The 25,254-nt window shown below is 41.9% G+C and overlaps 1 protein-coding gene across 3 annotated transcripts in view; it reads left to right on the forward strand.

The window, feature by feature from the left end:
• Window positions 1-24,877, forward strand: part of POLR3B (RNA polymerase III subunit B) — a 115,771-nt gene extending 90,894 nt beyond the window's left edge. Inside the window, exons 24-28 of one of the 3 annotated variants that reach the window (XM_004006694.5) lie at window positions 10,276-10,379; window positions 10,932-11,098; window positions 17,022-17,135; window positions 18,756-18,929; window positions 24,130-24,877. In XM_004006694.5, coding sequence (XP_004006743.1) covers window positions 10,276-10,379; window positions 10,932-11,098; window positions 17,022-17,135; window positions 18,756-18,929; window positions 24,130-24,259 — 689 coding nt within the window. In that variant the 3' untranslated portion in view covers window positions 24,260-24,877. Of the gene's footprint in view, window positions 1-3,670; window positions 7,556-8,034; window positions 10,243-10,275; window positions 10,380-10,931; window positions 11,099-17,021; window positions 17,136-18,755; window positions 18,930-24,129 lie in introns of those variants that run through there. The other 2 variants (XM_042247168.2, XM_042247167.2) reach the window with 2 other exon arrangements.
• Window positions 24,878-25,254: the final 377 nt, after the last annotated feature.

A 25,254-nucleotide genomic window follows, 5' to 3' on the forward strand; every position in this document is an offset into this window, starting at 1 on the left:
AGCTCGGACCCAGATTTCCGATTCCGAGTGCATTGCCCATTCTGTGCCAAGTAAGGTGTCCTCTCTTGATATCCCATTGCCACTCTGTCCCCAAGGCTGCCCAGTCTTTTACCTACTGAGCTCCGAGGGAAGCCTCGGCTTCCCAGGTGGCACAGTGCTAAAGAATCCGCCTGTAGTGCAGGAGCTGTGAGTTCGATCCCCGGGACAGGAAGATCCCCTGGAGAAGGAAATGGCAACCCACTCCATTATTCTTGCCTGGGAAATCCTACAGAGAGAAGAGCCTGGTCAGCTATAGTCTGTGAGGTCACAGAGTCTGACACAGCTGAGCGACTACACCACCACCACTACCATCACCACACCTGGGAAGCCAAGGTTGCTATATTCCCTGGAATTTTCCCTTGAAGAAGATGCAGCCTTTTCCTGAGACAGAATTCTAATTTTTCTTAATATTATATTTAATATTACCTATTTAAATATTAATTCTAGTATTTCCTTGAGGAGATGGAAAATTCCCTTTCTTCCTGGATAAGCAGCTTTACATAGCACTCCTGTGCCACCAGTCCAAAGGAAATGCTATTCTCACATACCACATTCCCGAAATGCCTGACAATCCTCCACTTTAAGATATACTTCTGACACAGAGCTATGTTACCAGGTATTCCTGTCTTTTTAAAGTCAACTTATTGTAAAACTCACTGGCCCAGTAGCCTGGCCAGAAGACAGTGTTTGGTTAAAATTTCCAAATCTGTCAAGAGTTAGTATGTAGAAGAAAGACAAAGAAGATTTTTAATTTGCTTTGTCCACTCTCTTTGTCCCTCCACTTTGTCCACTCTCGTGGTTCGTCTGGCTCGATGTGGTGGCTAGAGCCAGGAGGGCCCTTGAGGGTAGTGACCTGGACAGGGCTGGAGGGAGCTGACTTGAATATTCGTGTGCAGTGGGCACAGCTGGTGGCATCTGTGTGGAGCCTTACAAGCCACGCAGCCCTCAGCATGGGGCCCAGAGAGGAGCTGGACAAGGCCTGAGAGAATAGCCTGTGAATGGAACGGAGACTAGTCCACAGTGTCCACTATGCTGTCGCCGCTGTCGTGAGATGAGCCAACCGAACTTCCGCAGTGTTGGGAGCTTTCGGGGCATTTCTTACGCGTGTCGTGCGGTGTCTCCTTCAATGATTTCCTTCTGTGTTGGTCTAGATGCACACCAGCATAAGAGAACTATTAGTTGAACTAAGCTTTTACTCTTGAAATGTAGAATTTTTTTGGAAGTATTTTTATTTTTATTTTTGGTAGCGTCTCCTGCAAGCTAACACAAGCGTGTTCTCTATGAGAAAATGTAAAGATTGTTTTGACGTAGATCATCTTTATGCCTACCTCTCTCACCCCCTCCATTTAGAGCATTAAATTTGTTAGTCTTGGCGTTTAAAAAGCAATGTGGCCCTGCAGATGGCCTGATTTTTGTCTTTTGGTGAAAGTTTACCTTGACAAAGTTGTTATTAGGAATTAGGAAGTCTTTTTTGTATATACATACTGTGTAGATGGCATTTCTGTACCTAATGCCTCTGAAAATATCCTCTCTAACAATTAAAGGAGACTTGAAAGTTTCACAGAACATGAGTGTCTATCCTGCTCCAGCCTGATCACTTCAAAGGTGGTGGGATAATTAGTAGCTAAACAAAACACAGCTAAAGAGGTAGCTAAACAGTGGTAGTTACAAGCTCTGTGTTATAAAAGCTCAAGAAGAAGGTTGAAGAGGCCACAGTACATGGGTGAACTGGGACAGAAAAATCAGTTCTGACTAGTTGGGTTCAACATCAGTGCTCTGTGATAAGCAAAGCTTGAATGCAATTGATTGGACAGAGAAGGCCCGCTGGAGAAGTGAAAGTATTTGATCAGTAGCTGTTTAAAATGTGGCAGACCCAGTCAGCAGCATCACTTCCTGTGACCTGGACCACAGAGGAGGACCAGGCAGAGAGAGCCAAGCGTGGAGGAGAGAGGAAGGATTCCGTAGGAGGAGGGAATTAACATGAAGCAGCCAGGATTCACTCACAGCACTCTCTTTATTTTTTTAAACTTTTTACTTTATATTGGAGTATAGCTGACTAACAATGCTGTAATAGTGTCAGGTGGACAGCAAAGGGACTCGGCCATACATATACATGTATCTGTTCTCCCCCTAAAATACACAACACACTTTTTAGATAAGGGAATTCCAGTAGAGAAATTCAAAGACTTTTAATGAAGTACATCATCCTCTGGGTCTTTGTGAGGTTCATTGTACATCTCATCAGTAAATGCATAGTGAATGAGCTCTCCCTCAAAGAAACTGGCCCTTGGTCAGAGATCTCTAGAACAGTTCATCCTTTTAGTAATATGCAAACTATTGGGGAAGGTGAGATGAGTTAGTAATAACTTGTATAGCAAAGTTATGAATTTGTTGTATGTTTGTTTATGAAGGAAGGAAAGCTTACTTTAACTTTAAATTCTGGTGGTGATGGGAAAATATTAGAACCCCAAAGTCTTGATCTACTTTCCCAAGTGTTCTCAACATCCGGGTACTTCATAGTGAAGCTATGACCTGTATAATAGATGCATAATGATGCTCCACAGGGGAAAGTAGAGCAGACATGGGTCTGGAATGTTCTTCGTGTTTTCTCTTCACCTTCTTCCTTGATCAAATTTATAGATAAGAGTTAAAGACAGGAAGGGGCTTCCTGGTAGCTCAGATGGTAAAGGATCTGCCTGCGATGTGGGAGACCTAGGTTTGATCCCTGGGTTGGGAAGATGCCGTGGAGGAGGGCATGGCAACCCACTACGATATTCTTGTCTGGAGAATCCCATGGACAGAGGAGCCTGGCGGGCTTCAGTCCATAGGGTCGCAGTGAGCCGGACATGACTGAGCGACTAAGCACAGCACACAAAGATAGGAAGGGGCATTCACATAGAGTGCTGATTGGAGTCATGTTTGGGACTAGAGTTTTTATTAAAGTCAAAATAATGTGTATAAGCCTCTTGAACTTTGGCATAAGTTCTGTATGAACAAGATTCATCAAGGGCAAACACTTGTATCTTGAGCCTTGCTTTCTATGATGCTCAGTGCATTTATTAGAAGGGTGAGCAGATTTCCTGCTCAGTTGGGTTTTTGTTTGCTTGTTTTATTGTTTAATCCTTTAACAAAAATTACCTGTCAGCCTAAGGAATTCCCAAGTTAAATTTCATTTCACTCCTCAGGAAACCAAATTATTATATTTCCAGATTTCCTCTGACTTTTGCTGCCATTCACAATGAGGGAGGAAAAAGTGGACTCCTTTGATGTGGGGGGAAAAAGCAATATATCACTTCTCTCAGAGGACATTTCTCAGTCTCTCATGTGAAAAAGGATTAGCACCTCCAACAAAGGTCCTGGAGATCACAGAATCGGCAGCAGCACCAAACAGTATTCCAAAGCAGAGGAAAAACTGTATTTGAGCAAGAGTGTTTGTCCTGGCAAACAGAAGATTTTTAATAACTGCAAATCTGAGATAATGGCATACCCTCCTCAGCATCGCCCCCTAAATCCTCAAACAGCCAGTTTAAGTGGAGTGAAGTCAACCTTTGTTTTAAAATAGAAATACAGTCTTATCAAAATGCAGTTTTTTTCCACAGGCTGATTCAGCTTATCTATCTTTGGTTCATAGGGATTACACATTTACGGATAACATCGTTTGGCAGATTCATCTTTGACCCTCTCTTGTTCAACAAAAGTTCCATGATAAGGTCACTTGCCTCCATTTTGCATTAATAAAAATTATTCAGCAACCTGCTAAATTAATTTATTAGATTTTAACTGAATGTCTATTAGAAGAAAAGAAAGTCTCCTCTGATTTCCCAACACATTAAAGAATCCGTATACAGTAAGCATGAAGAGGCAGTGGAAAGTAAGAAAATGTTAAATTTGCGTGTGGCAAAAAATCCAAGAGAAAAAGTTTGTTAAGCACGGCTGGGCAAAAAGCTTTGCTTTTTCCAGACCTTCACTTGTTATTTCAGTTTTCTATCTTCATGTTTTCTAAAATTGAGAGAATGAAAAGGCTTTGACTTAGAGTAATAAAAATAATACCTTGTACTCATGTAACACTTGAAACCGTCTAAAATCCTTTCTGCTAGTCTGAAGCTTCAAAGTCTGGATGTCTTTGGCTCCCTACTTTGCTTGATCCTTTTGAATGAAAGACTCCAGTGGGAGGGGAGAAGGGGGCTGATGGAGTTAACAGCGTGAGCCCCAAGATAAGGTATACGACACCAGACAGTCCTTCAGAGTTTCCTTCCAAAAAGAAATCCTGGCAACTCTTTAACCTTTGAAATCAAGGTGATTTTTGTCCACATAAACACCTCAGGAAGATTTTATTTAATTTGCTTTTTGAAGAACAAATTTTGGTCTTCGGTAGCTAGCCGGTAACCCTCTGACCTTTTAGTAAATATCCAAGTAAAGCTTTGAAATTAGGGTTTTTAGTGTTTTATGGCCCAGAATAAAAATCTCCAATTCTGTTTCCAAATAGTGTAGCCTCAACACATTTTATTAAGCTCTCGACACATTCAGCCATGTGTATTTTGTAAAGTTCCTATGGTTATTGTTTTACAATAGCTGCTTCCAGAAGCATTGTAAGGGTTTCAATTAATCAGCCCTTTGTGTGCTTCAGACTATGCAAATTTATCACATCAAACCATTCAACTGCTCATGGGAAAGCCGTGTAAAAACTGCATTGTCTTCTAGCGCCTCCTCTCATTGAGAGTGATGTTTTAATAAGAAAGCTAATCAAGTTTTCTTATGCATTATTTATCTGTTAACATGTAAGGAAGAGCCGAATTAAAATTATGTCAACCGGGATATGGCAAGCGATGTGATAGATCTGGAAGTGATTCAACATCAGAACAAAGCTAATATGATTCAACAGTTTTTTTTCCTCCTCCCCTCCCCCTCGGGATTATTTAAGGTGGTGGTGTGGAGAATAAAAGAAGGTTAATTCAATAACTGGAAAGGGGGAAAGGAAGAAAGGAGTAACCACCTGTGTTAGCCTTCCCATTTCGACTTAGAGATTTACATTTCTGAATATGTAAAGGCTTATCGAGATGAGTTTGTTCAAAGTAGAAACATTTCTTATTGAACACGAACAGTTCGAACTTGAAAGCATTCCTGCTGCTTCTTCAGCCCCATTTAGCACCATATTCATCAGCGGTAAGCTACTCTGCCCTGGAAATCCGCAGCCCAGGTCCTGTGAAGTCCTAAGTTATTACAAGAGACACTGTCCTGATCGCGTGAAATGATCTGCATGGCCCAGTGGAGGGAGCTGCCTTTCAGCCTCTTAAGCCACAGTTAGTACCACTGCATCTGCCCCTTCCATCCATTCATTAAGTTGGTCTCCTTTGCCTTGCTAGTTTGCTTCCTGCTGAGAGTAATTAGGTTTCTTATATAATAATAATTCCTTGTGTTTAGCTGCCGCCTTCCTCTGAGGACCTGAAAGTACCTCTCAGACATTAGCTCATCTGTTTTTGTAATACGATTTCCTCATGAGATAGATGCTAATTATTCCCATTCCAAAGACCAAACAACTAAGGCTCCCTGGAACGTGGTGCTTTATTTACCCCCCAGGTAACAATATCGGTTGAATAGCACAGAGACAAAGTAAGATCTCCTGCTTCCTTGATGCCCTGCCCTATGCAGGTCTCATCCAAGGGGTGATGAGCCTTTTATGGATGGCACTCCTCCTGCCCCTGTGTCTGAACCTCATTAATACTGGGCTTTGCAGTGATCACACCTTCCCCGAACACCAAGCTTCTTCCTGCACTGTGACCAGTAGAGAAGCATGGCAGCATCATTTCACCTTCACTTAGTGCTCAGAGTATGAAACTGTGCAGAATAAATAGCCTTGTCTAACCAGTACCCACAGAGAGTACAAGTTGGCAGTGTAGACTCTGATCGGTGTTATTTCAGCAGGATCGGCTCTGCATCACTTAGAGCATTAGAATGTGGTAAGCTGAACCGGTCCAGGTGTTTTTGTGGTCAGCATTCAGCTGAGCTGCTCTGCTTGGGGCAGCTCTGAAGTGGACCCAAGTTCTTGAACCTCTTCATATTCCTACCTCTATCACAACACTTGTCACACAGCCTGTTAATTGAGGAAAATGATTCTCTCTTTTTTACTCAGAAAAGAAAGAGTAAAAATATGTAGCAACCTGAAAGTGGTAAATTTAATCCAAAAGTGTTTATACTTAGAAGGTAGACTTGCTGCATAAAATTTTTAAAAATTAAGAAGTGAAGCAGAATGTGATCTTAAGGGGAGACCAGGCTGTCAACAAAAGAGAAAAACCTTTTGCTAGTTGGTTCTTGGCACGTTAAAGTCACACCAAAAATAGTTGTCAGGTTAAAGATGTTATTTCAGTTTTTGTCTTTAGCCAGCTGTTATTTGCTTTTCTATCTCTGTGTGGTAATGTAATGCTTTAGTTTTTTTTTCCATATCTTTTTTCTCACTTTCTTACGTTTTCTTCCCCCCCAACCCCCGTGTGGATTGAAATGGATCCATTACATTAAGACTAGTTTGTGTTTTTTTTTTTAATCCACAAATGACTTTTGAACAACTGAGTTGCTGTTTATAATTAGAAATACTTTCTAAGAGTGATTTGTCAGATTAACTGGAATTTTGCTGGGTAAACCTATTCTTAAAATGATTTATGTGTTGTTCTGCAAGGCACAGAAATAGAAATACAAATTGGTGTAAGAGCCTCCACTATCTGGACCGTGACACAGAGAGCTGTGACAGCGGGTCCCCAGACTTGCCTTTGCCGTGTGGCTGGGCAGTCAGACTTGTAGTTTCTTGAGACTCCGTAAGTTCTTCACCTTTACAACCTGATATTAAGATGGATGGTGACGGAATAATATTTTATTGACTGGGTATCCGTGGACTCTTTCTGCTCTAACTTTCTGTGTTCCAGTTTCTCCTTCTTGTCTGTTTCCATCTGTTAGAAGTTCTATAGTGTCATCTGTGGTCTAATTCTCACTTGGCCCCTGTGAGTGTGTTAAGTGTTCCAGGCCTGTTAAACTAGTGTATTTGTATTTCACTGCCAGGCAGTTGTGCTATAAACAATGGGGTTGAGACACCAGCATGAGCCAGGGGATGAAATTTTATTTTAAAATCTGAAATGCTGCGTAAGCATTTAAGGTATGAATCAGTAATTGTTTCACAACAGCTTCCATTAGATATGGTTTATTTGTAGTCCATCCTCTTTTCAAGGATCCAGGAGAGTGTTAACACACTGAAGCGTACGGCATATCATTTACATTTTTAAACTAGCATTAAAGGAGAGTAACTTTAAAGAGGTCTAAATATCGGAGGAGATTTTTATGCCAGTGTTCCTAAAGAAGCCAAAGTTTTAATTTTTCATTTGCAAAATAAGAGGAAAAAAAAAACCTTCCTGCTTTAATTAAAGATTTGAATAATTCTGAAACAGAAATACCTTAAAAAAAAAAAAAGAAAGAAAAGTCTGGTTCTAAGATCGAACACTCTCTGCCCCACCCCCTAATGAATTCAGTAAAATACAAAGTTTAAAAAAATCATCTGTCTCATTTGAGATTCGAGATCATCAAATTCTGTCTAAATATTTTGTTTTAACTCCTAAGCTCATTATGGTTCCTTTGTGTTAACTTGTATTAAAATCTGTCAGCTATGACTGGTCTCATAAGCACAGTCAGCGGACCAGAATAAGTTAATTATTTACTTGTGTCACTAGTGCTCTTCATCTAATGAAATGCACAGCTGTGTTGGATCTGCAGTTGGATGTGTAGCGCGCATTGTTCCGCAAGTCAGCAGAGGGTAGAAGCCGCAATGATGGAGAGCCCTCAGTTCTTTCTGCTGTTCTGGCTTTCTGTGTCGATTTCATGGATCTTTTATCATTCACTTTCACACAAAACAAACAACACAGGCCTGTCTGCTATGGGAACCATCTTGGCATATAAAAGGGTTTTCAGAGCCTAAAGTAATTTTAAGTTAGCGAAGATTTAATTTTTGGCTTACAGGTGCCCTTGATTCAGATGTGGCCCCAGCAGTTCCTATTATGGAATGAAAAAAAAAAAAAAATCTGTAAGTGACTTATATAACCAGTACTTTTTAAAATTGCAATGTCAGAAAAGGGCTGGTAAGAAAATTAACTTCCCAAGAAAGGAAGTTCTCTACCAAATATTAATCAGATCTCAAGCAGAGTTGTTGGAGATTCAGATTTAAGGGCGGGGAGCACTGCTTTCATTTTAATCACAAAATGAAGTTAAATTTGCTTGATAAAACGTGTCCACTAAGACTGGGAATACAGAATGCAAATCATGTCTTTCTTTACCCTCCACCAATCTGAGTGTGTCCAGCTTCCACCGGGGTTCCTGCACCTCCTGCTCCTCACTCCCACCTTCTCCTACCGGGCGAACAGGCAGCTTCCCCTAGAGCCGACGCCAGCATCCCCCTGTGAACTGCTGCGGAAGGGGGTGCTGAAGCTTTTCTTCAGTTTTGCTTTTAAGGGATGTAGCCAGCCCTTCACCTCCTCACCAGCCAAAGTGACATTCTCACCCAAGCACATCCTGGGACTGGCCTCTGCAGGAATTGCTGTTTTTAACATTTTGTTCACTGCTAAACAATGTTGTTGTCGGTTGCACCTAGATTTACAATTTGATCTCTTTCAGAGTAGATTTCCCAGTAGCCCCAGTGTTTTGTCGGATAATTTCAGTGTAGACAAGATGGATTTTTGGAGAGAAGAAAAGAGAGTCACAGACTCTGCTTGATTTAAATTCTAACACATTGTAGCTGAATTTGCAGTCAAGTGATCTGACTGTTTCTATGCTTGATGTAGGAAAGCATATGTTCTTTATGATAAACAATACAGTTTCAACCAAAAAGCCAAGTAAAGTACCTACATGCTCTAGAATTCAGCTTTATAAACCTAATTACCATTATTGTTGGCAGTGACTCGAAATCTGAGTATTGATAACTGATGTCAAATAGATAAATGGTGCTCTTTTTCTTTATACTTCAGGTCTTAGTGTTTATAACACGTCGCCAAAAAAAATCTCTTTTGAAATAGTTTGAGTAGTTATGTAGAAACCAAACTGAGGAAAGAAACGTTTCTTTGAGGACAGTTTCTTTTTAATAGATGCAGATGGTTGATAGCTTCATGTACAAAGGAAAATAAATTTCCTATTTTGAAATATTAAAGCACACCTGTGGCAGATTCATGTCAGTGTATGGCAAAACCAATACAGTATTGTAAAGTAAAATAAAAAATTTTAAAAAGCATTTTTTTTCTTGCTCCAATGCCATTGTACACTAGCTTTCTAATTCTGAATTTTGTAGATTGTGGTTAGCAATCTAAATTGTACTCTTGTATTCCTCCTATCAACAAAGAAGTCAGAGGAATTTAAAATTATTTAAGTGGTAAGATTTTATAAGTTAGATTTTTAATTCTACAGGTTAGAATAATATTTAGGGAGTAATAAAGTACAACCAATTTAAGAGACTATCAGTAGAGCGCAGAGAGTGGGTGGGGTTTTGTTTTGTTTTCATGCTTAGAATTTCATGTCGAACTCTAGCCTTTTCTTCCAAGAATAATTTGGCATTTAATTTTCTTGTTCAACTTCACACTTCAATCTGAGGTCCCTTTTCTGATGCGCTGTCAACTATAGGAATTACAATTCCTTAGGGCAGCTTAGGGAAAGCCAGGGGAGCTGGGGCAGAAACTGGCCCCCCAAGCCAAGGGCTCAGCAGCCAGTGGGTAGACCCGTCAGCACATCGGCCACGCACAAGTACTCCTTGTCCAAGGTTTCAAAACCACAATTTAAACACACCCCTCGCTCAGTCAGCTCTCTGTGTTTGGTGGTCAGAGAACTCGCATTCCTGGGACCTGGGTACGGCACATCAGAAGCTGGGTGACGCAGAGCGAGGCCGCTGCTGACCTGCAGCTTCAGGGCTCCTGACGGGGCCAGGACTGCTCTCCCCTCTCCATAGCTGGAGAGGCTGGGCTGGCAGCCGATGGCACGCTGTGTGTTGCGCCAGCAGGCCAGTCCGCAGGCTGCAGGGCCTTCCCGCCAGGACAGTTGTTTCGAACCGTTTGTCTAGCAGGGCGTTTGGAAATTGCTTTTGTTAACTCCTGATAGAGACCACGGAGAAGGTTTGAGAGCAGCAGAGATAGAAATGGCAATGAGGAGATCCCGGTTCAGTTCTGTGCTCTTCCTTCCTGCCGACTGGCTGTATGCGGCCCAAAATCTTCTCTCCCCTAGGTGTCTGCGGCTTGATCGTCCCTCAGGAAGACATGCCATTCTGTGACTCTGGCATTTGTCCGGACATCATCATGAATCCCCATGGCTTCCCATCTCGAATGACGGTCAGTCCGTTTTTCAGAGATGCTGCTTTTAAGGAAGAGGGCAAGGCAGTTGGAGGAGACGGGACCCTGAAATTGATTTTTAGAAAGGGCCCTTTGAGCAAAAATAGGTTCCTGACCAGGTGGGCTGATCTAACAAGGGGAGGCGGAGAGGTCTGGGCTGTTCTTCAATAGCAGTCTTCGGAGTGATGAAGTTACTCCCCAGCAAAAGACTCCGTCATGTCAAACCTAATGCATCTGCCTCTCCGTGGTTGTCATTGGTCAGCCTGGCTCCACTACTGACCAGCCTTGGGACTTCAAAGTCACTTAACCCCTTGTTCTTCAGTTTCCTTGTGTGCAAACAGGGAGATAATAGTATCTATCCCATTGGGGTTTTGGAGGCATAAACTTAGGTCACAGTAAGAGAGGGTAAATATTTGCTGCTCTTAATTTGTCACTCTTATTAAGAGTAATAGTCTCATAATCTTTGGGGGGAAGTAAGGCCAGAGCTAAATAAACCAACAGAATTCCTGCACCACAGGAAGATGCTTACTTAAATCTTTTTACATCACGCAGGTGGGAAAGCTAATCGAGCTGTTGGCAGGCAAGGCCGGCGTGTTAGATGGCAGATTCCACTACGGCACCGCATTTGGAGGCAGTAAAGTGAAGGATGTGTGTGAGGACCTCGTCCGCCACGGTTATAACTACTTAGGGAAAGACTACGTTACATCTGGCATCACAGGGTGAGTGTGTGTTTAGACATCTTAAAGGAAAAGTATGATTTTATTAAAGTAAAAGTCTGATAAGACTTAAGAGCCCTTAAAATATACAGCTGGACTTTTTTAAGAAATCTGAAACAAGACAATCCAGGCTGGTGGTGGATGTGGCAGCTCAGCTCTGGTGGTCATGCATGACTTTGCAGCATGTGTGCCTCACATCAGCACTCTGTATACTGTTCCTGATGCTGTATGTGAATTTTATCCCAGGTAAACTGGGGGAGCGGAGAGAGGAAAAGTCCGAATTTGGAAAACTAGGGCTTCCTGGGTGGCTCAGTGGTAAAGAATTTGCCTGCCAATGCAAGAGACACAGATTTGATCCCAGATCAGGGAAGATCCCACATGCCTCGGAGCAACTAAGCCCGCGCGTGCTGCAGCTATTGAGCCCGTGCTCGAGGTCCCGGAAGCCGCAGCTGCTGAGCCCACGCGCCACATTCACTGAAGCCTGCTCACGTAGAGCCTGTGCTCTGCAACAAGAGAAGCCTGCCCGCTGCAGGAAAGAATAGCCCTGCCTGCTTGCTGCACTAGGGAAAAGCCTGCATAGCCGCACAGATCCAGCACAGCCAAAAATGTAAACAAATAAATAAATGGTTTTTCATTAGAAAACTGATAAATTCAGGAATGCTGAGGAGGTTCTCATTTAAAAAGTAGAAAAGATCTTATTTACTAGGATTACTACACAACTTTTAAAGAACACATCAATTGTGTATAATACAAAATCTCTTAACTGTTGGCCTTTCTCTGTACTTCTATGATGAATTTCAGGTATTTTTGTGCTCTGACAGATAGCCTGAGGCCTAACGTTTGCACATTCATTCACCAACAGCGTGTTAAACACCTAAGTATATAACAATGAACAGAATAGACATGGTCCCTGACCTGTGCATCTGACCATTGAGATTTGTTACTAGACATTAAAAGATATAGATTACTTTCTCAGATGATCGACCCAGACTGTAGTAATGTGAATTTCTTTAGGTGTATCATGGTTGAGCTATTATAGAAAATCACATTACAGGAAAAGAGTGATGGTCCGTTTCAAAAATGATTCAGTGAAATAGCTAAGGTCCATTTCAAAAGAAAAGTTGTCGTTGCTCAACTGATCATTTTACTCTTTGCTCCTCATCCAGAAATAATGCAGTAGTTGACCAGAAGGTGTGCAGAACTGGTGACTCAATTTGGCAGACCTCCTGAACATAATTTTACTGGAAGATTTGAATGGGTTGTGCTCTGCTTCCTGTGAACAAAACTGTAGACTGTGTCTACACCACCTTCTCCAGTGCCTCCAGCCAAGCCATTCATCTCAGTGGCAAAGTTTGCAAAACACTGTTTTAGCTTGTTAGGTTCCACACAGGACTTAGAAACATATTCACCCACCAGCTTTCATCTCTTGTCACATTTCTGAGCATAGTTAGGAGGAAAAATTGCATATGGCTTTATTCAGTTAATGATAGAATGGCATTAGGTGCCAGAGTTCCAGAAATTCTACCATGAAGAGCCATACTATGTAGAAATAGAATCATTTATTATTAAAATCTGGAAAGAAAGGGGGTCAGTGTGACCCTCTTGTACAACTAAGAAAACTGAGATAGAGAGATCATGCAATTACTTTGTGACAGGCCTAGGATGAGAATAGTGTCTCCTGACACCCTGTCCATTGAGCCTTTCACTCTACTGTGTCTTCAAGAATCTGGCTGTACTTAAGCCAGCAGAATGGCTTGATAGATGCAAAAGTCTTTGCTAGTGATGCTGAAAGCATTGTAAGATGTGTACCACGCAAGCAAGGGCAGGTGCTTTTGTGTCCTCTCTGCTGTGTCTGTTGCTTTCTTTGTCTTTCCACTCTTGCATCAGGCTGTGGCCCAAAATTTACTTAGTAGGGAAAGCTCTGGATTTGAGTCACTGTACCACTCACCAGCTCTTATTTAGCCCTCTATGCCCATTTCTTCATCTTAAACATAGGGAAGACAGTCTCTCCCTCTGTGGACTGAGTTATGGATGAAGTCATGAGTTAGATGGCGCATACTAGATGCTTCCTTTCTTTTGAGGAAGAAGTTCTGGGGCAGTTAAACATGTTTTTAAAGGCATCTTTATGGCTGCTCTTGCTCCAAACTGAAGAAAAAAGCTTTCTATTGCCAAAGCATTTAAATATTCACTCTCTTTTGAAACTTTTAGTACACCTTTTCTAAAGGCTCATGAGTCAGCTATGTGACAGCTATTGACCAAGTACCAGTTGTGTGCCAGGCAGAGTCATTAGTGCAGGGACCACAGTGACAAGGAGATGAAGTGTTTATCCTGCAGAGTTTACTTCTCCTGGGGAAAAGAGGCAATAATCGAGAAATAACAAATGTGTATTTTAATACCAAACAGTGACAAATACTCTGAACAAAATATAACCTAAGTGAGAGCTGAGACAGTGCACTGGCACTGTGACGCTGGGGTGCGAGGGGGACCCCATCAGGGTGCATCTCTCTGAAGAGGTGGCGTATTTGACAGAGCCACATGAATGCCTGCTGAAAGAGTGTTTCAGGCAGAGGGGACAGTGAGTGCCAAGGCCCTGAAGCAGACTGGCATGCTACATTTGAGGAGCAGTGAAGAAGCCAGTGTTGCTGAAGCAGAGTTGCGTGGTGGGGAGAGGGAATAGAAAATGAGTCAGGTGGACAGGAACCAGCTTGTGTTAGACCTTGTGGCCATGATACACAGAATCTGGGTGATACAGATTCTGAATGTAATGGGAGACCACTGGGAATTTAGAGCAGAAGGAGAACCTGCTGTGAGCTCTGTTTTAGGAGGAACCATTCTGACTTACTCTGAAAAGAATAGGTTCTTAAGAGACAAGAGTAGGAGCAGAGAGACAGATCAGAGGATTGTCTGCAGTGGTCCAGGCCAGAAAGGAGGGTGACTTGATGAGGGTGGCAACGGTGAGAGAGGGGTTGTCCTATATACACTCTTTCACAACCTGTTTACATTTTTTCACTATTATTTTCAATTGAATGGAAGGCTCTTTTAATTTTACAGTGCTTTATGATTTTCAAAAGTTTCACACATGGTTTCATCAGTCAGTTCAGTCGCTTAGTCGTGTCCGACTCTTTGCGACCCCATGAATCACAGCACGCCAAGCCTCCCGGTCCATCACCATCTCCCGGAGTTTACTCAGATTCACGTCCATCGAGTCGGTGATGCCGTCCAGCCATCTCATCCTCTGTCGTCCCCTTCTCCTCCTGCCCTCAATCCCTCCCAGCATCAGAGTCTTTTCCAATGAGTCAACTCTTCACATGAGGTGGCCAAAGTTCTGGAGTTTCAGCTTCAACATCAGTCCTTCCAAAGAAATCCCAGGGTTGATTTCCTTCAGAATGGATTGGTTGGATCTCCCTGCAGTCCAAGGGACTCTCAAGAGTCTTCTCCAGCACCACACTTCAAAGCATCAATTCTTCAGTGCTCCGCTTTCTCCACAGTCCAACTCTCACATCCATACATGACCACTGGAAAAACCATAGCCTTGACTAGACAGACCTTTGTTGGCAAAGCAATGTCTCTGCTTTTGAATATGCTATCTAGGTTGGTCATAACTTTTCTTCCAAGGAGTAAGCATCTTTTAATTTCATGGCTGCAGTCACCATCTGCAGTGATTTTGGAGCCCAAAAAAATTAAGTCTGACACTGTTTCCACTGTTTCCCCATCTATTTCCCATGAAGTGATGGGACCAGATGCCATGATCTTTGTTTCCTTAATGTTGAGGTTTAAGCCAGCTTTTTCACTCTCATCTTTCATGTTCATCAAGAGGCTTTTTAGTTCCTCTTCACTTTCTCCCGTAAGGGTGGTGTCATCTGCATATCTGAGGTTGTTGATACTTCTCCCGGCAATCTTGATTCCATCTTATGCTTACCCAGCCCAGTGTTTCTCATGATGTATTCTGCATAGAAGTTAAATAAGCAGGGTGACAATATATAGCCTTGACGTACTCCTTTTCCTATTTGGAACCAGTCTGTTGTTCCATGTCCAGTTCTAACTTTTGCTTCCTGACCTGCATATAGGTTTCTCAAGAGGCAGGTCAGGTGGTCTGTATTCCCATCTCTTTCAGAATTTTCCACAGTTCCTTGTGATCCACACAGTCAAAGGCTTTGGCATAGTCAATAAAGCAGAAATAGATGTTTTTCTGGAACTCTCTAGCTTTTTCGATGACCCAGCAGATGTTGGCAATTGGATCTCTGGTTCCTCTGCCTTTTCTAAAACCAACATGGTTTCATATAATCCCATAATAACCCTTTTTCTCCTACCCCTATACTGCCCCTCTCTCTTCCCTCTCCCCACTGGTAACCAATAGTTTGTTCTTTATGAGTCTGGTTCTTTTTTGTTTTATTTACTAATTTGCTATAATTTTTAGATTCCACGTATAAGTGATATCATCTGGTATTAGACTTTCTCTGGCTTTTTCACGTAGCACAAGGCCCTGCAAGTACACCTGTGTTGCTGCAAATGGAAAAATGTCATTCTTCTTTATGCCTGAGTAGTGTTTCATCAGATAGATATGCCACATCTTTATCCACTCATCTGTTGATGGACACTTAGATTGCTTCCATACCTTGTGATTGTAAATAGTTTTAAAATGTTGTATAGAAGCACAGAAGACCCCAAAGACCCAAAACAATCTTGAGAAAGAAGAGTAGAGCTGGAGGAATCACTCTTCCTAACTTCAGACTGTACTACAAAGCTATAGTAATCAAAACAGTGTGGTACTGGCATAAAAACAAAAAGATCAATGGAACAGGATAGAAATCCCAGAAATAAGCCCACACACTATGGTTAATTAATCTGTGACAAAGGAGGCAAGAATATACAGTGGAGAAAAGACAGTCTTTTCAATAAGTGGTGCTGGGAAAACTGGACAGCTACTTGTAAAAGAATGAAATTAGAACAAACTCTAATACCATATACAAAAACAAACTTAAAATGGATGCAAGACTTAAATGCAGGACTAGATACTATAAAACTTCAAGAGAAAAACGTAGGCAGAATACTCTTTGACATAAATTGCAGCAATATTTTTTTTAATCCATCTCCTAAAGCAAAGGCTACAAAACCAAAAATAAGCAAATGGGACCTAATTAAACTGAAAAGCTTTTGCACAGCCAAAGAAACATCAATAAAACAAAAAGATAATCTAATGAATGGGAGAAGATATTTGCAAATGATAAGGCTGATAAGTGGACGGGGTTAATATCCAATACATAAAAACAGCTCATATGGCTCAACATTAAAAAAACAAAAACCTAATTAAAAACTGGATAGAAGAACTGAATAGACTTTCTCCAAGGAGGACATGCAGATGGCCAATAGGCACATGAAAAGATACTCAGCATTGCTAGTTATTGGCAAATGCAGATCAAAACCACAATGAGATACCACCTCACACCTGTCAGAATGGCTGTCATCAAAAAGAACAAAAATAACAAATGTTGGAGAGGATGTGGAGAAAAGGGAGCCCTTGTACACCATTGGTGGGAATGTAAATTTGTACAGCCACTGTAAAAACAGTATGGAGATTTCTGAAAAAGCAAAAAATAAAAACTACCATATGACTCAGGAATTCCATTCCAGGTTGTATATCCAAAACAACCAAAAACACTAATTTGAAAAGATACATGCACACAGTACTCATAAATTTTTATTTCTAATTGAACAGTATATCTTTTATTGTATCTGTGGTACTTTTATATTTTCAATTCTAGCATTTTGTTTTCTGCAGTCTGAAAGTCACTCTCTTGCCCATTCATTCAGTCATAAACTCATTCAAAAAACAGATTAGGACCTGCCAGTGATGAGTCCTAAAAAAGGTTGTCTCTTGTTATCCCAAACTTAGTTCCTTAACCTGAAACTCTGACCTTTCTTGCAGTGAGCCCTTGGAAGCATACATCTATTTTGGCCCTGTGTACTATCAGAAACTGAAACACATGGTGCTTGATAAGATGCACGCCCGGGCTCGGGGGCCGCGAGCCGTCCTCACCAGGTAAGAGAAGAGCGTTTGTAATGTAGTCAAGTCTACATTGCATTTCTCGGATGTAGCAGTAGGCAGATGTCAGAATTTAGGGTGTTAGGTAGGCATCAACAAAAATCACATGTCTGATTAACATGAGAAAATAGCCACCAATTGAAAATCAATTCATAGGTAAGCAAACCCATGGAAGGTCTTGCCAGTAGTCTCCTAACAAAGACATTTATCCTGCACCAGTTGGGACTTGGGTCCCTAACCTTTTAAAGTGTTCTCAACCCCAGCAGATACGTAAACCACAGGGAGTCCATTTAGGGGGCCAGTAGGGGGCCAGTTCTCATACAAGAAGGAACAGCCTGAGTGGGACACACAGAACCTTCCCAGTCTCTGGGGAACCTCCCATGTGGCTCAGGAACTCCATCCTTCCAGGGGATTACTGATCTATTCCAAATTTTGTAGAAAACTCTCTTTGCTTCTTCCCATGTTTAATTTATATCTTAACAGTAAAGCTCCTCTCTGGAGCCCTGGCAATAGCTATCGGGGACCCAGGTTAAGTTTTTCTATTTTTAAATAACAGAGAACTGAGACATCTTTGAAAATACTCAAAAGACTTTCTCCCCTGGTTTAAGGACTATACTGTGCTGATAATGATGATAGTGATGGTGATAGTAATGCTAGCAGTGCTATTTTATGTGATTATATGTTAACTTACTGTTATATCACAGAAGATTGTGTAATTATTATTTCCATCTAATAATAATATTAGCAGCCACTCAGGTTACATCTCTTCTCATTGAAGGCTCTTTGGGCTAGGTTGTCTCACATGCATTTTTACAAATGAGACTGAGAGGCTGAGCAGCGTGCTTTTGGTCACTGTCTACAAGCAGTTTGACAAATACCATACAATATCACTTACGTGTGGAATCTAGGAAAGTGGTATAGATGGGCTTATTTACAAAGCAGAAGCAGAGTCATAGATGTAGAGAACAAATTTATGGATACCAAGGAAGGAGATGGAGAAGGCAACGGCACCCCACTCCAGTACTCTTGCCTGGAAAATCCCATGGATGGAGGAGCCTGGTAGGCTGCAGTCCATGGGGTCTGCAAAGAGTCAGACAAGACTGAGCGACTTCACTTTCACTTTTCACTTTCATGCATTGAAGGAAATGGTAACCCACTCCAGTATTCTTGCCTGGCGAATCCCAGGGATGGCGGAGCCTGGTAGGCTGCCGTCTGTGGGGTCGCACAGAGTTGGACACGACTGAAGCGACTTAGCAGCAGCAGGAAGGAGAGGGTGGGATGAATTGGGAGATTGGGATTGACATATATACACTACCATGTATGAAATAGATAACTGATGAGAACCTACTGTATCACACAAGGATCTCTGTTCAGTGATCTGTGGTGACCTAACTGGGAAGGAAATCCGAAAAAAAGTGGATGTAGGTATATATATAGCGGATTCACTTTGCTGTACAGCAGAAACTAACACAACTATACACCAATAGGAAATTAATTTTAGGAAATAGAAGCAGTTTGAGTCCAGGTGAGCCCTGCTCTATAGCCTTGTGCTTTTAGCCAGCATGTGACGCTGCCTCTTTGTTTAGTACAAACACATTTGTCTGACTTGTTCCAAAGGCAGCCCACTGAAGGTCGATCTCGCGATGGTGGTTTGCGTCTTGGAGAAATGGAACGTGACTGTTTAATCGGCTATGGAGCCAGTATGCTTTTACTAGAGAGACTAATGATTTCAAGTGATGCCTTTGAGGTTGATGTCTGTGGGCAGTGCGGACTTCTGGGGTACTCCGGCTGGTAAGTGGATACCACATGTCTCTCGCACCACATCCCTCACCTCTTAAATCACAGCTCAGTGTTTCACCCTGCATCGTCCCCACATATTCTCCAGCCTTCCCTATCCAGGCATTCTGGAATTCAGGATTCTGTATGTACATGCTTAGTTTGTCTGCCCAGTGTTCTGCTCTCTACGACCTCTACAGTTTAAACTCCCAAGGAGACTTTGTCTTCTTTTTAATGTTATCTCAAGTACCTTTTATAACACTATTGTTATAAATTGTTATAAATACCTTATATAAATACCTTATATAACACTATTGTTATAATATCTGTAAATACCAGCAGATTCAGAATTATAGCATATTTTAACTAGTATCCTTCAATAGAAGACCGTGTCAAATGCCCTTGTTTAACCTCAAACCCAAGGAACCAGGTATGTTGCCCCAGCTCTTATAGCAAGTTGGTGAGAGAGCCGGGACCTTGTCTGTACCCTCTCTGCTTTACATTTGGCCTGTGAATTCCCTGAAGTCAGAGACCACGTCTATCTCAGTTTTTCACTCAACAGACATGGAGTAAGAATCAGCTACATGCCAGACACTGTTCTAGGCCCCAGAGGTATAGTGTGAATCAGATGAATGGCTGCTCATAGGGAGCTTGTCTTCTAGCTCATTCTAACTCTGTCTCGTCTACCTCTGCTTCTCCAGCCTGGGACCTTTCTGATGCTAAATAAAATATAATTGCTTAGGATTATTCATAGATAAATTGCATAGTTCATAAACTTTGTAATTTCTGTGTCGAGTTCAGTACACAGGCCAGTTAAAAGATGATACTCCATATTTTTTGTTTGTGCTTGTTTTCCTCCTTGTACTGGTTCTACTCTACCACTGAAGAGCAGCTGCTCTCCTTAGGTTAGTCGTGATCCAGAGCCCTGAAATACCCCTGTAGGCAGGAGGGCCAGCAGTTTCCTGGTGTTTACTCACTCTTCTGCCAGAGATGAGGTCTAGCAAGGTATAAGGCCAATGCTGTGGGACAGGAAATAGCCTCAACTCCCTCACCCGCCCTCCCAGAGTCCCTTTCCCCACTGAGTCCCCCTTCAGAGCCTCCTTCCAGAAAGAGCCCCAACTTTTTGCCATCTGTCACTGCCAGTTTCTTGGTGAATGAAAGCAAATCAAGAGTTGGAATGAGTGAACTTCTTTGAACACAGTGTATATACCTTGCTAGTTACACGACAAAACCCTTTAGCCAATCATTTTGATTTTTTTTTTTTTTTTTTGGTGTAAAATAGTTGAGGAGTCATCTGTTTCTTCTTATCTGTGAAGAAATGGCTTCATACTAAAAACCCAACACAAGAGGTGGCTGTTTGCACTTTGTTCCTTCCACACGATGGCAGAGAGGAGGCGACAGTATTCTGAGCATAAGCCTGGCGTTGCTCTGTCAGTGACATGGGAGGGGGTGTTTCCATCCTGGGATGTCTACTTGTCTTTTGAAATGCATATTGAGTGTGCTTTTTATTGTTCTGGCTGTGTAACACACCACAAAATGTGTAATAGCGAGATGCCTGGAACTAGTTTCACTATGGTTAAGTCTTCTAATTTGGTGCGAGGATCTTTTTTTTTTTAAAGCTTAAACTACAAGCATGTATTTCTCACATATATGGAGGCAGGGAAGTTCAAGATCAAGGTATCAGTAGATGTGCTGTCTGGAGAAGGCCTACCTCCTGGTTCGTAGACAGCCATCCTCTGGCACAAGGATCTCAAAGTAATTTTTTTTGAACAGATGGTACAGAGGAATCATTTTATTAAGAACAGGGATCATGAGACTTCAGAGTTTCCTTTTCTTCTCCATTCTCCCCACATTCCCTCCTGTGCTTCCCACTCAAAGAAGAAAGAGAGAGTGTGTGTGTGACAGGGAAGAGAGAGAGCAGAAAAGAACGGAAGCAGTAGATGAGCTTCATTCACATACTTTGAAAACCTTCCGCTAAATACTCAGGGAAACTCACAAGCTGTGGTTGATCTCCTCGTTCTTCTGTTAAATTCTCTTCTCCTTTGCTGCTGATCGTTTGATGGCAGTGCCTGATTTTGAAGCTTATGTGTTCAATGTGTATTGTATTTGAAATCCCTTGAAAGAGGACAACTCAGGTTATACAGTTTAAGGGTCTTTACTGTAATTAAACAGACATGGATATGCCATAGGTCTGATTTTGAGTGGCCTGCTTACAGGCCATTCAACCCCTTGTTGCCAACATAAAAAAATAAAATCTTCACCCACTCTGGGAGTCTGGCACCCTCCTTGCGCTGCTTCCTAGCAGAGGGGCCTAATGATGCTGTCATTTTCCCGTCCTTACCTGATCAGGCGAGCAGGGTTGTGTGGGAGGGAGCACGGGCATTTGTTGGAGGAAGTCGCTCTTTAATGAACAGCACAATGGAGGCTGAGTAATTAGAGCAGTTCAGAACCTTGAAACTGGCCTTTTGTCAGTGATTTGCACATTAGTAAGGCATTGCTATGGGGATGTTTACAGCAAGACTGTTGTTCTGCAGAAGACACGAGGGCGTAAGTCACAAAAGAGAGGAAAACTGCCGAGAAAAAAAAATCCCTATTCGGATAATTAGCTCGTAGAGGATATTTTACTGGACAGTCATTCCTCATGTGGAGCCACAGCCTCCTTCTTCCACTGCCTTCGCCTTAAAAAATCAGTTTCTTTTCTTGTTGTTTGGATCAAGTCTCTTCCTTTGGAACTCTTTCAGAAATAGGGTAAAACATTATATATTTTTATTTATGTGTATTTTATCTGTATATATGTGCATGTTTTATCTGTATATATTTATGCATGTATATATGTGCACTGGAACATCTTAAATGATGAGAAATATTTAATAGAGATTAGTGGACTTTCTGGATTATGAATCAGCACATATGGAAACTAAACAGATGAGCTTGGATTGAAGTCACAGGGTAATGTACTGGTCAGGAGAATCAGTAAGACATTCCCCCAGTTAAATCCATTTCTCCAGTTTAATTAAAGCATGAACATGATTCCTGAATAAATTAGATCAACCCAAGCACATTTAAAAACATAATTCATAAACTATAATACATTAGTGAGGTCTTTAGGTAGTCTTTTAGGAAAAAGCCATCCATAATGTTCCTACTATTAGTGTTGATGGAATCAGATCTCCACAGTGCTTGTTAAGGTCTCTGCAGGTCCCCTGGTGGGGACCCAGGCATGGGTCTATCATGGCTTGTCCTTTTTCCCTCCACCTCTCCTTGGAAAGTTCATACCTGCATAGTCACCCACCATCTCGTTCAAATTCTCAGCCTTAATGCTTTGCTTTTCTAAAATTAATAAAGCTTTATTTTACTGATGGCAAAAATGACTCCTGAATATTTTTATTATATTCAGTTATAAAAAATACATATATATAGAAAAAATAGATTGTCATGTTTGTGACAATACAAATTCCTGCCACCCACAGATGACCACTAATTTCAGTGACCCTTTGGGGACATTTCTGTTTGCCAGTCATTCTGTGCTTTAGTTGCTAACTCGTGTCCAACTCATGGACTGTAGCCCACCAGGCTCCTCTGTCCATGGGATTCTCTAGGCAAGAATACTGGAGTGGGTTGCCATTTCCTTCTCCAAATAGTCTGTGCCCTTTTTTACTTTAAATCATGAACCCCTTGGAGATTCTGATAATAGCATAAAAATAAAATTATATACACCAGAAAATCTGGTTACAGATGATTTTGGAAGCTTCATACATTTCCTGAAACCCGTCTGAGAACTGCCCATGTAATCAGGCTGTTGAGTAGACTGCTCTTTCACTCCACATTGTGTCCTGGACACCTTTACATTTCACTTATCTGGGTCTGGCTGCACAGGGTTCTTCTGCATAAATGTCCTGTGATCACAGAACCAGTAATTTATTGGACATGTGAGTTCTAGCTTTATGCTGTTAAAACCAGTTTGACCGTGAACATTCTTGTGCCACTTTTGTGGTTGCTCAGTGAAATGATACACACCTCTACATGTCTAACACAGGTGTCTTACTGCTCTGGTCTGCCGATCACTAAGGGGTCTCCCTCCAGCCCCCAGTCAGCACTGACTCTTCTAAGCCATGGTTGCTGTCCCTGCCACATTCATTGTGCACCCTGTTACCTGGGAGGGTCCAGTCTTCTACCTGTTAAGTTTTAGGATATATACCAGAAATCTATTGTCCCAGGTACCCCAGACCCTTGAGATATAGGGTGAGGTCCTATTTTGGTCTGAAACCTAAGAGAATAATTCAGCTTCTCCTCTGGGACCCTTCTTCCGTTGTAGCCATTGATTAAGATCTAGGTTCAGTTCACTGGCTTTTCCTGAAGGAAGAGAAAAGAAAACTAATTGAAAGAGCAGATACGTTGGCTCAGACTGGGTGCTGTTGTGAGGATAAAATGGGAATACGTGAACACACACAGGAATCAGTGCATTGTGAGTGCAGTGGCCTCCAGGACTAAGGGAAATATCTATGCTTGAAGAGCACTGGAAAAATAAGTAGCATTTGACTGGATACCACCTTCCTGTATGAAAGTCTTCTCTTGCCCATCACACTTCAAGCATTTCAGTGACAGAAAGCAAATTGAGCATCTTGTCTAGAATTGTATAGAGCAGTGGTAGCTTTTCAACTACAGGGATAGGGACTAAATTGTTTTGAAATTCTTTCAACAACAAAGACTAAATCTGAGTAACTTTCAGATAGTTCAGATTTCTAGGCCTCATTCAAAACAACTATATAGGCAGATATTTTGCATTTTAAAGAGAAAGGTCTAGAAGTGTGGCAGCAACTGATTGAAAGTACGTGCTTTTAAAACTGGAGGAGTAGTATTTGGTTTGTTTTTTTCTTTTCCTGCCTTGGATGCTTCTTTTTATTCCTGGGGTGCATACATACATATTTGGAGAAGGAAATGGCAACCCACTCAAGTATTCTTGCCCAGAGAATTTCATGGATAGAGGAGCCTGGTGGGCTACAGCCCATGGGGTCACAGAGAGTCGGACACCACCGAGTGGCTCACACTTTCACTTTCATACATACATATCTGATAGTGTGGATGAACACTGAGGACTGGGAAACGCGTGAACTCAATGGAATGGTCGTGGAATGGTGCAGAGCGCATCTTCCCTTCCTTCACGCTGCCTCCGCCCCTGTTGCTGTCCCTCTAACGCAGCTGACTTGGGTTTCAGGTGCCACTTCTGCAAGTCGTCCTGCCACGTGTCCTCCCTGCGCATCCCGTACGCCTGCAAGCTGCTCTTCCAGGAACTGCAGTCCATGAACATCATCCCCAGACTGAAACTGTCCAAATACAATGAGTAAGGATGGAGCAGATGGTTATTTGAAGAGAACAGTCGATATGTCCAACGCAGTGGAAAGCGGAAGAGATGAGGACCATCTCTACTCTGGAGAGTTCAGACATCCTTTGAATTGTTCTCTCTCTCAAAAAAAACAAACCGCATAATTGATGGAGAGGATTTTTATACATTGGGAGACTTAGCTAAGCAACCTCCATCAACGAGCCTCATGCCACAGGAGAGGTGCCAACGATACAGACTCTAATGAAGTCTCTTGTCCATATACCAAATGTGATTCACAGGTGGATGTGAACTGAAAGATAAACTTTTATTTATGGCCTGGTATCTTGAAATTTACCCATTAGAAAGACCTTCCTCCTTAAGAAAATAATGTTTAGGGTCAAAGAAAACTCAAGATTCTTAGGAGCAGGAACAGTCTGTTTGAGTTGGTTGACTCCTTTGTCTGGGAGGCTGTTCTGAGCTGTGTCTATAGGAAAGACGACAGCAGGAAGCTGAGAGGATAAGCGGGGTCTTTCTTGTCTGGTGCAGTGAGGGGATAAATTTCCCCAATAATTGAATCTTGTCTTTATACACCCAACTTTTTAATTCTGTTAATAAATGTCTTCCTACCCTCTTAAGTTTACCAAGGATGTCACCTTTTCTTAAGGACTAACTGCTACTCTTGTGAACTGCCATGATCATATGCAATAACATTTGTTGAGTGTCTGAAAATAATTCCATGGATGCTTTGTTAAGTTTTACATCCCTTCCACTCCTGCCAGGATGTTTAGCTGTTCATTTGGTTTTTAATCAGACAGCACTCTTTATCTGATTCTGTAATAGGTTGTTCTTAATTGCTCTGCCCTGAAGCCAGATAAATATTTTGTGTTAGGGATTGTTTGTAAGTCAGAAAAGCTTTGAGTAATGGTCTAAGGCCAGGTCCCCAGCATGTCAACATTCAACCTGTGCCACAGAATATTATTAGGTGTTCTAGAATCAAGGTCCAGTGTCAAATAAGGT

This window comes from Ovis aries, chromosome 3 (genome assembly GCF_016772045.2).
Source record: "Ovis aries strain OAR_USU_Benz2616 breed Rambouillet chromosome 3, ARS-UI_Ramb_v3.0, whole genome shotgun sequence".
NCBI classification, from domain to species: Eukaryota; Metazoa; Chordata; class Mammalia; order Artiodactyla; family Bovidae; genus Ovis; species Ovis aries.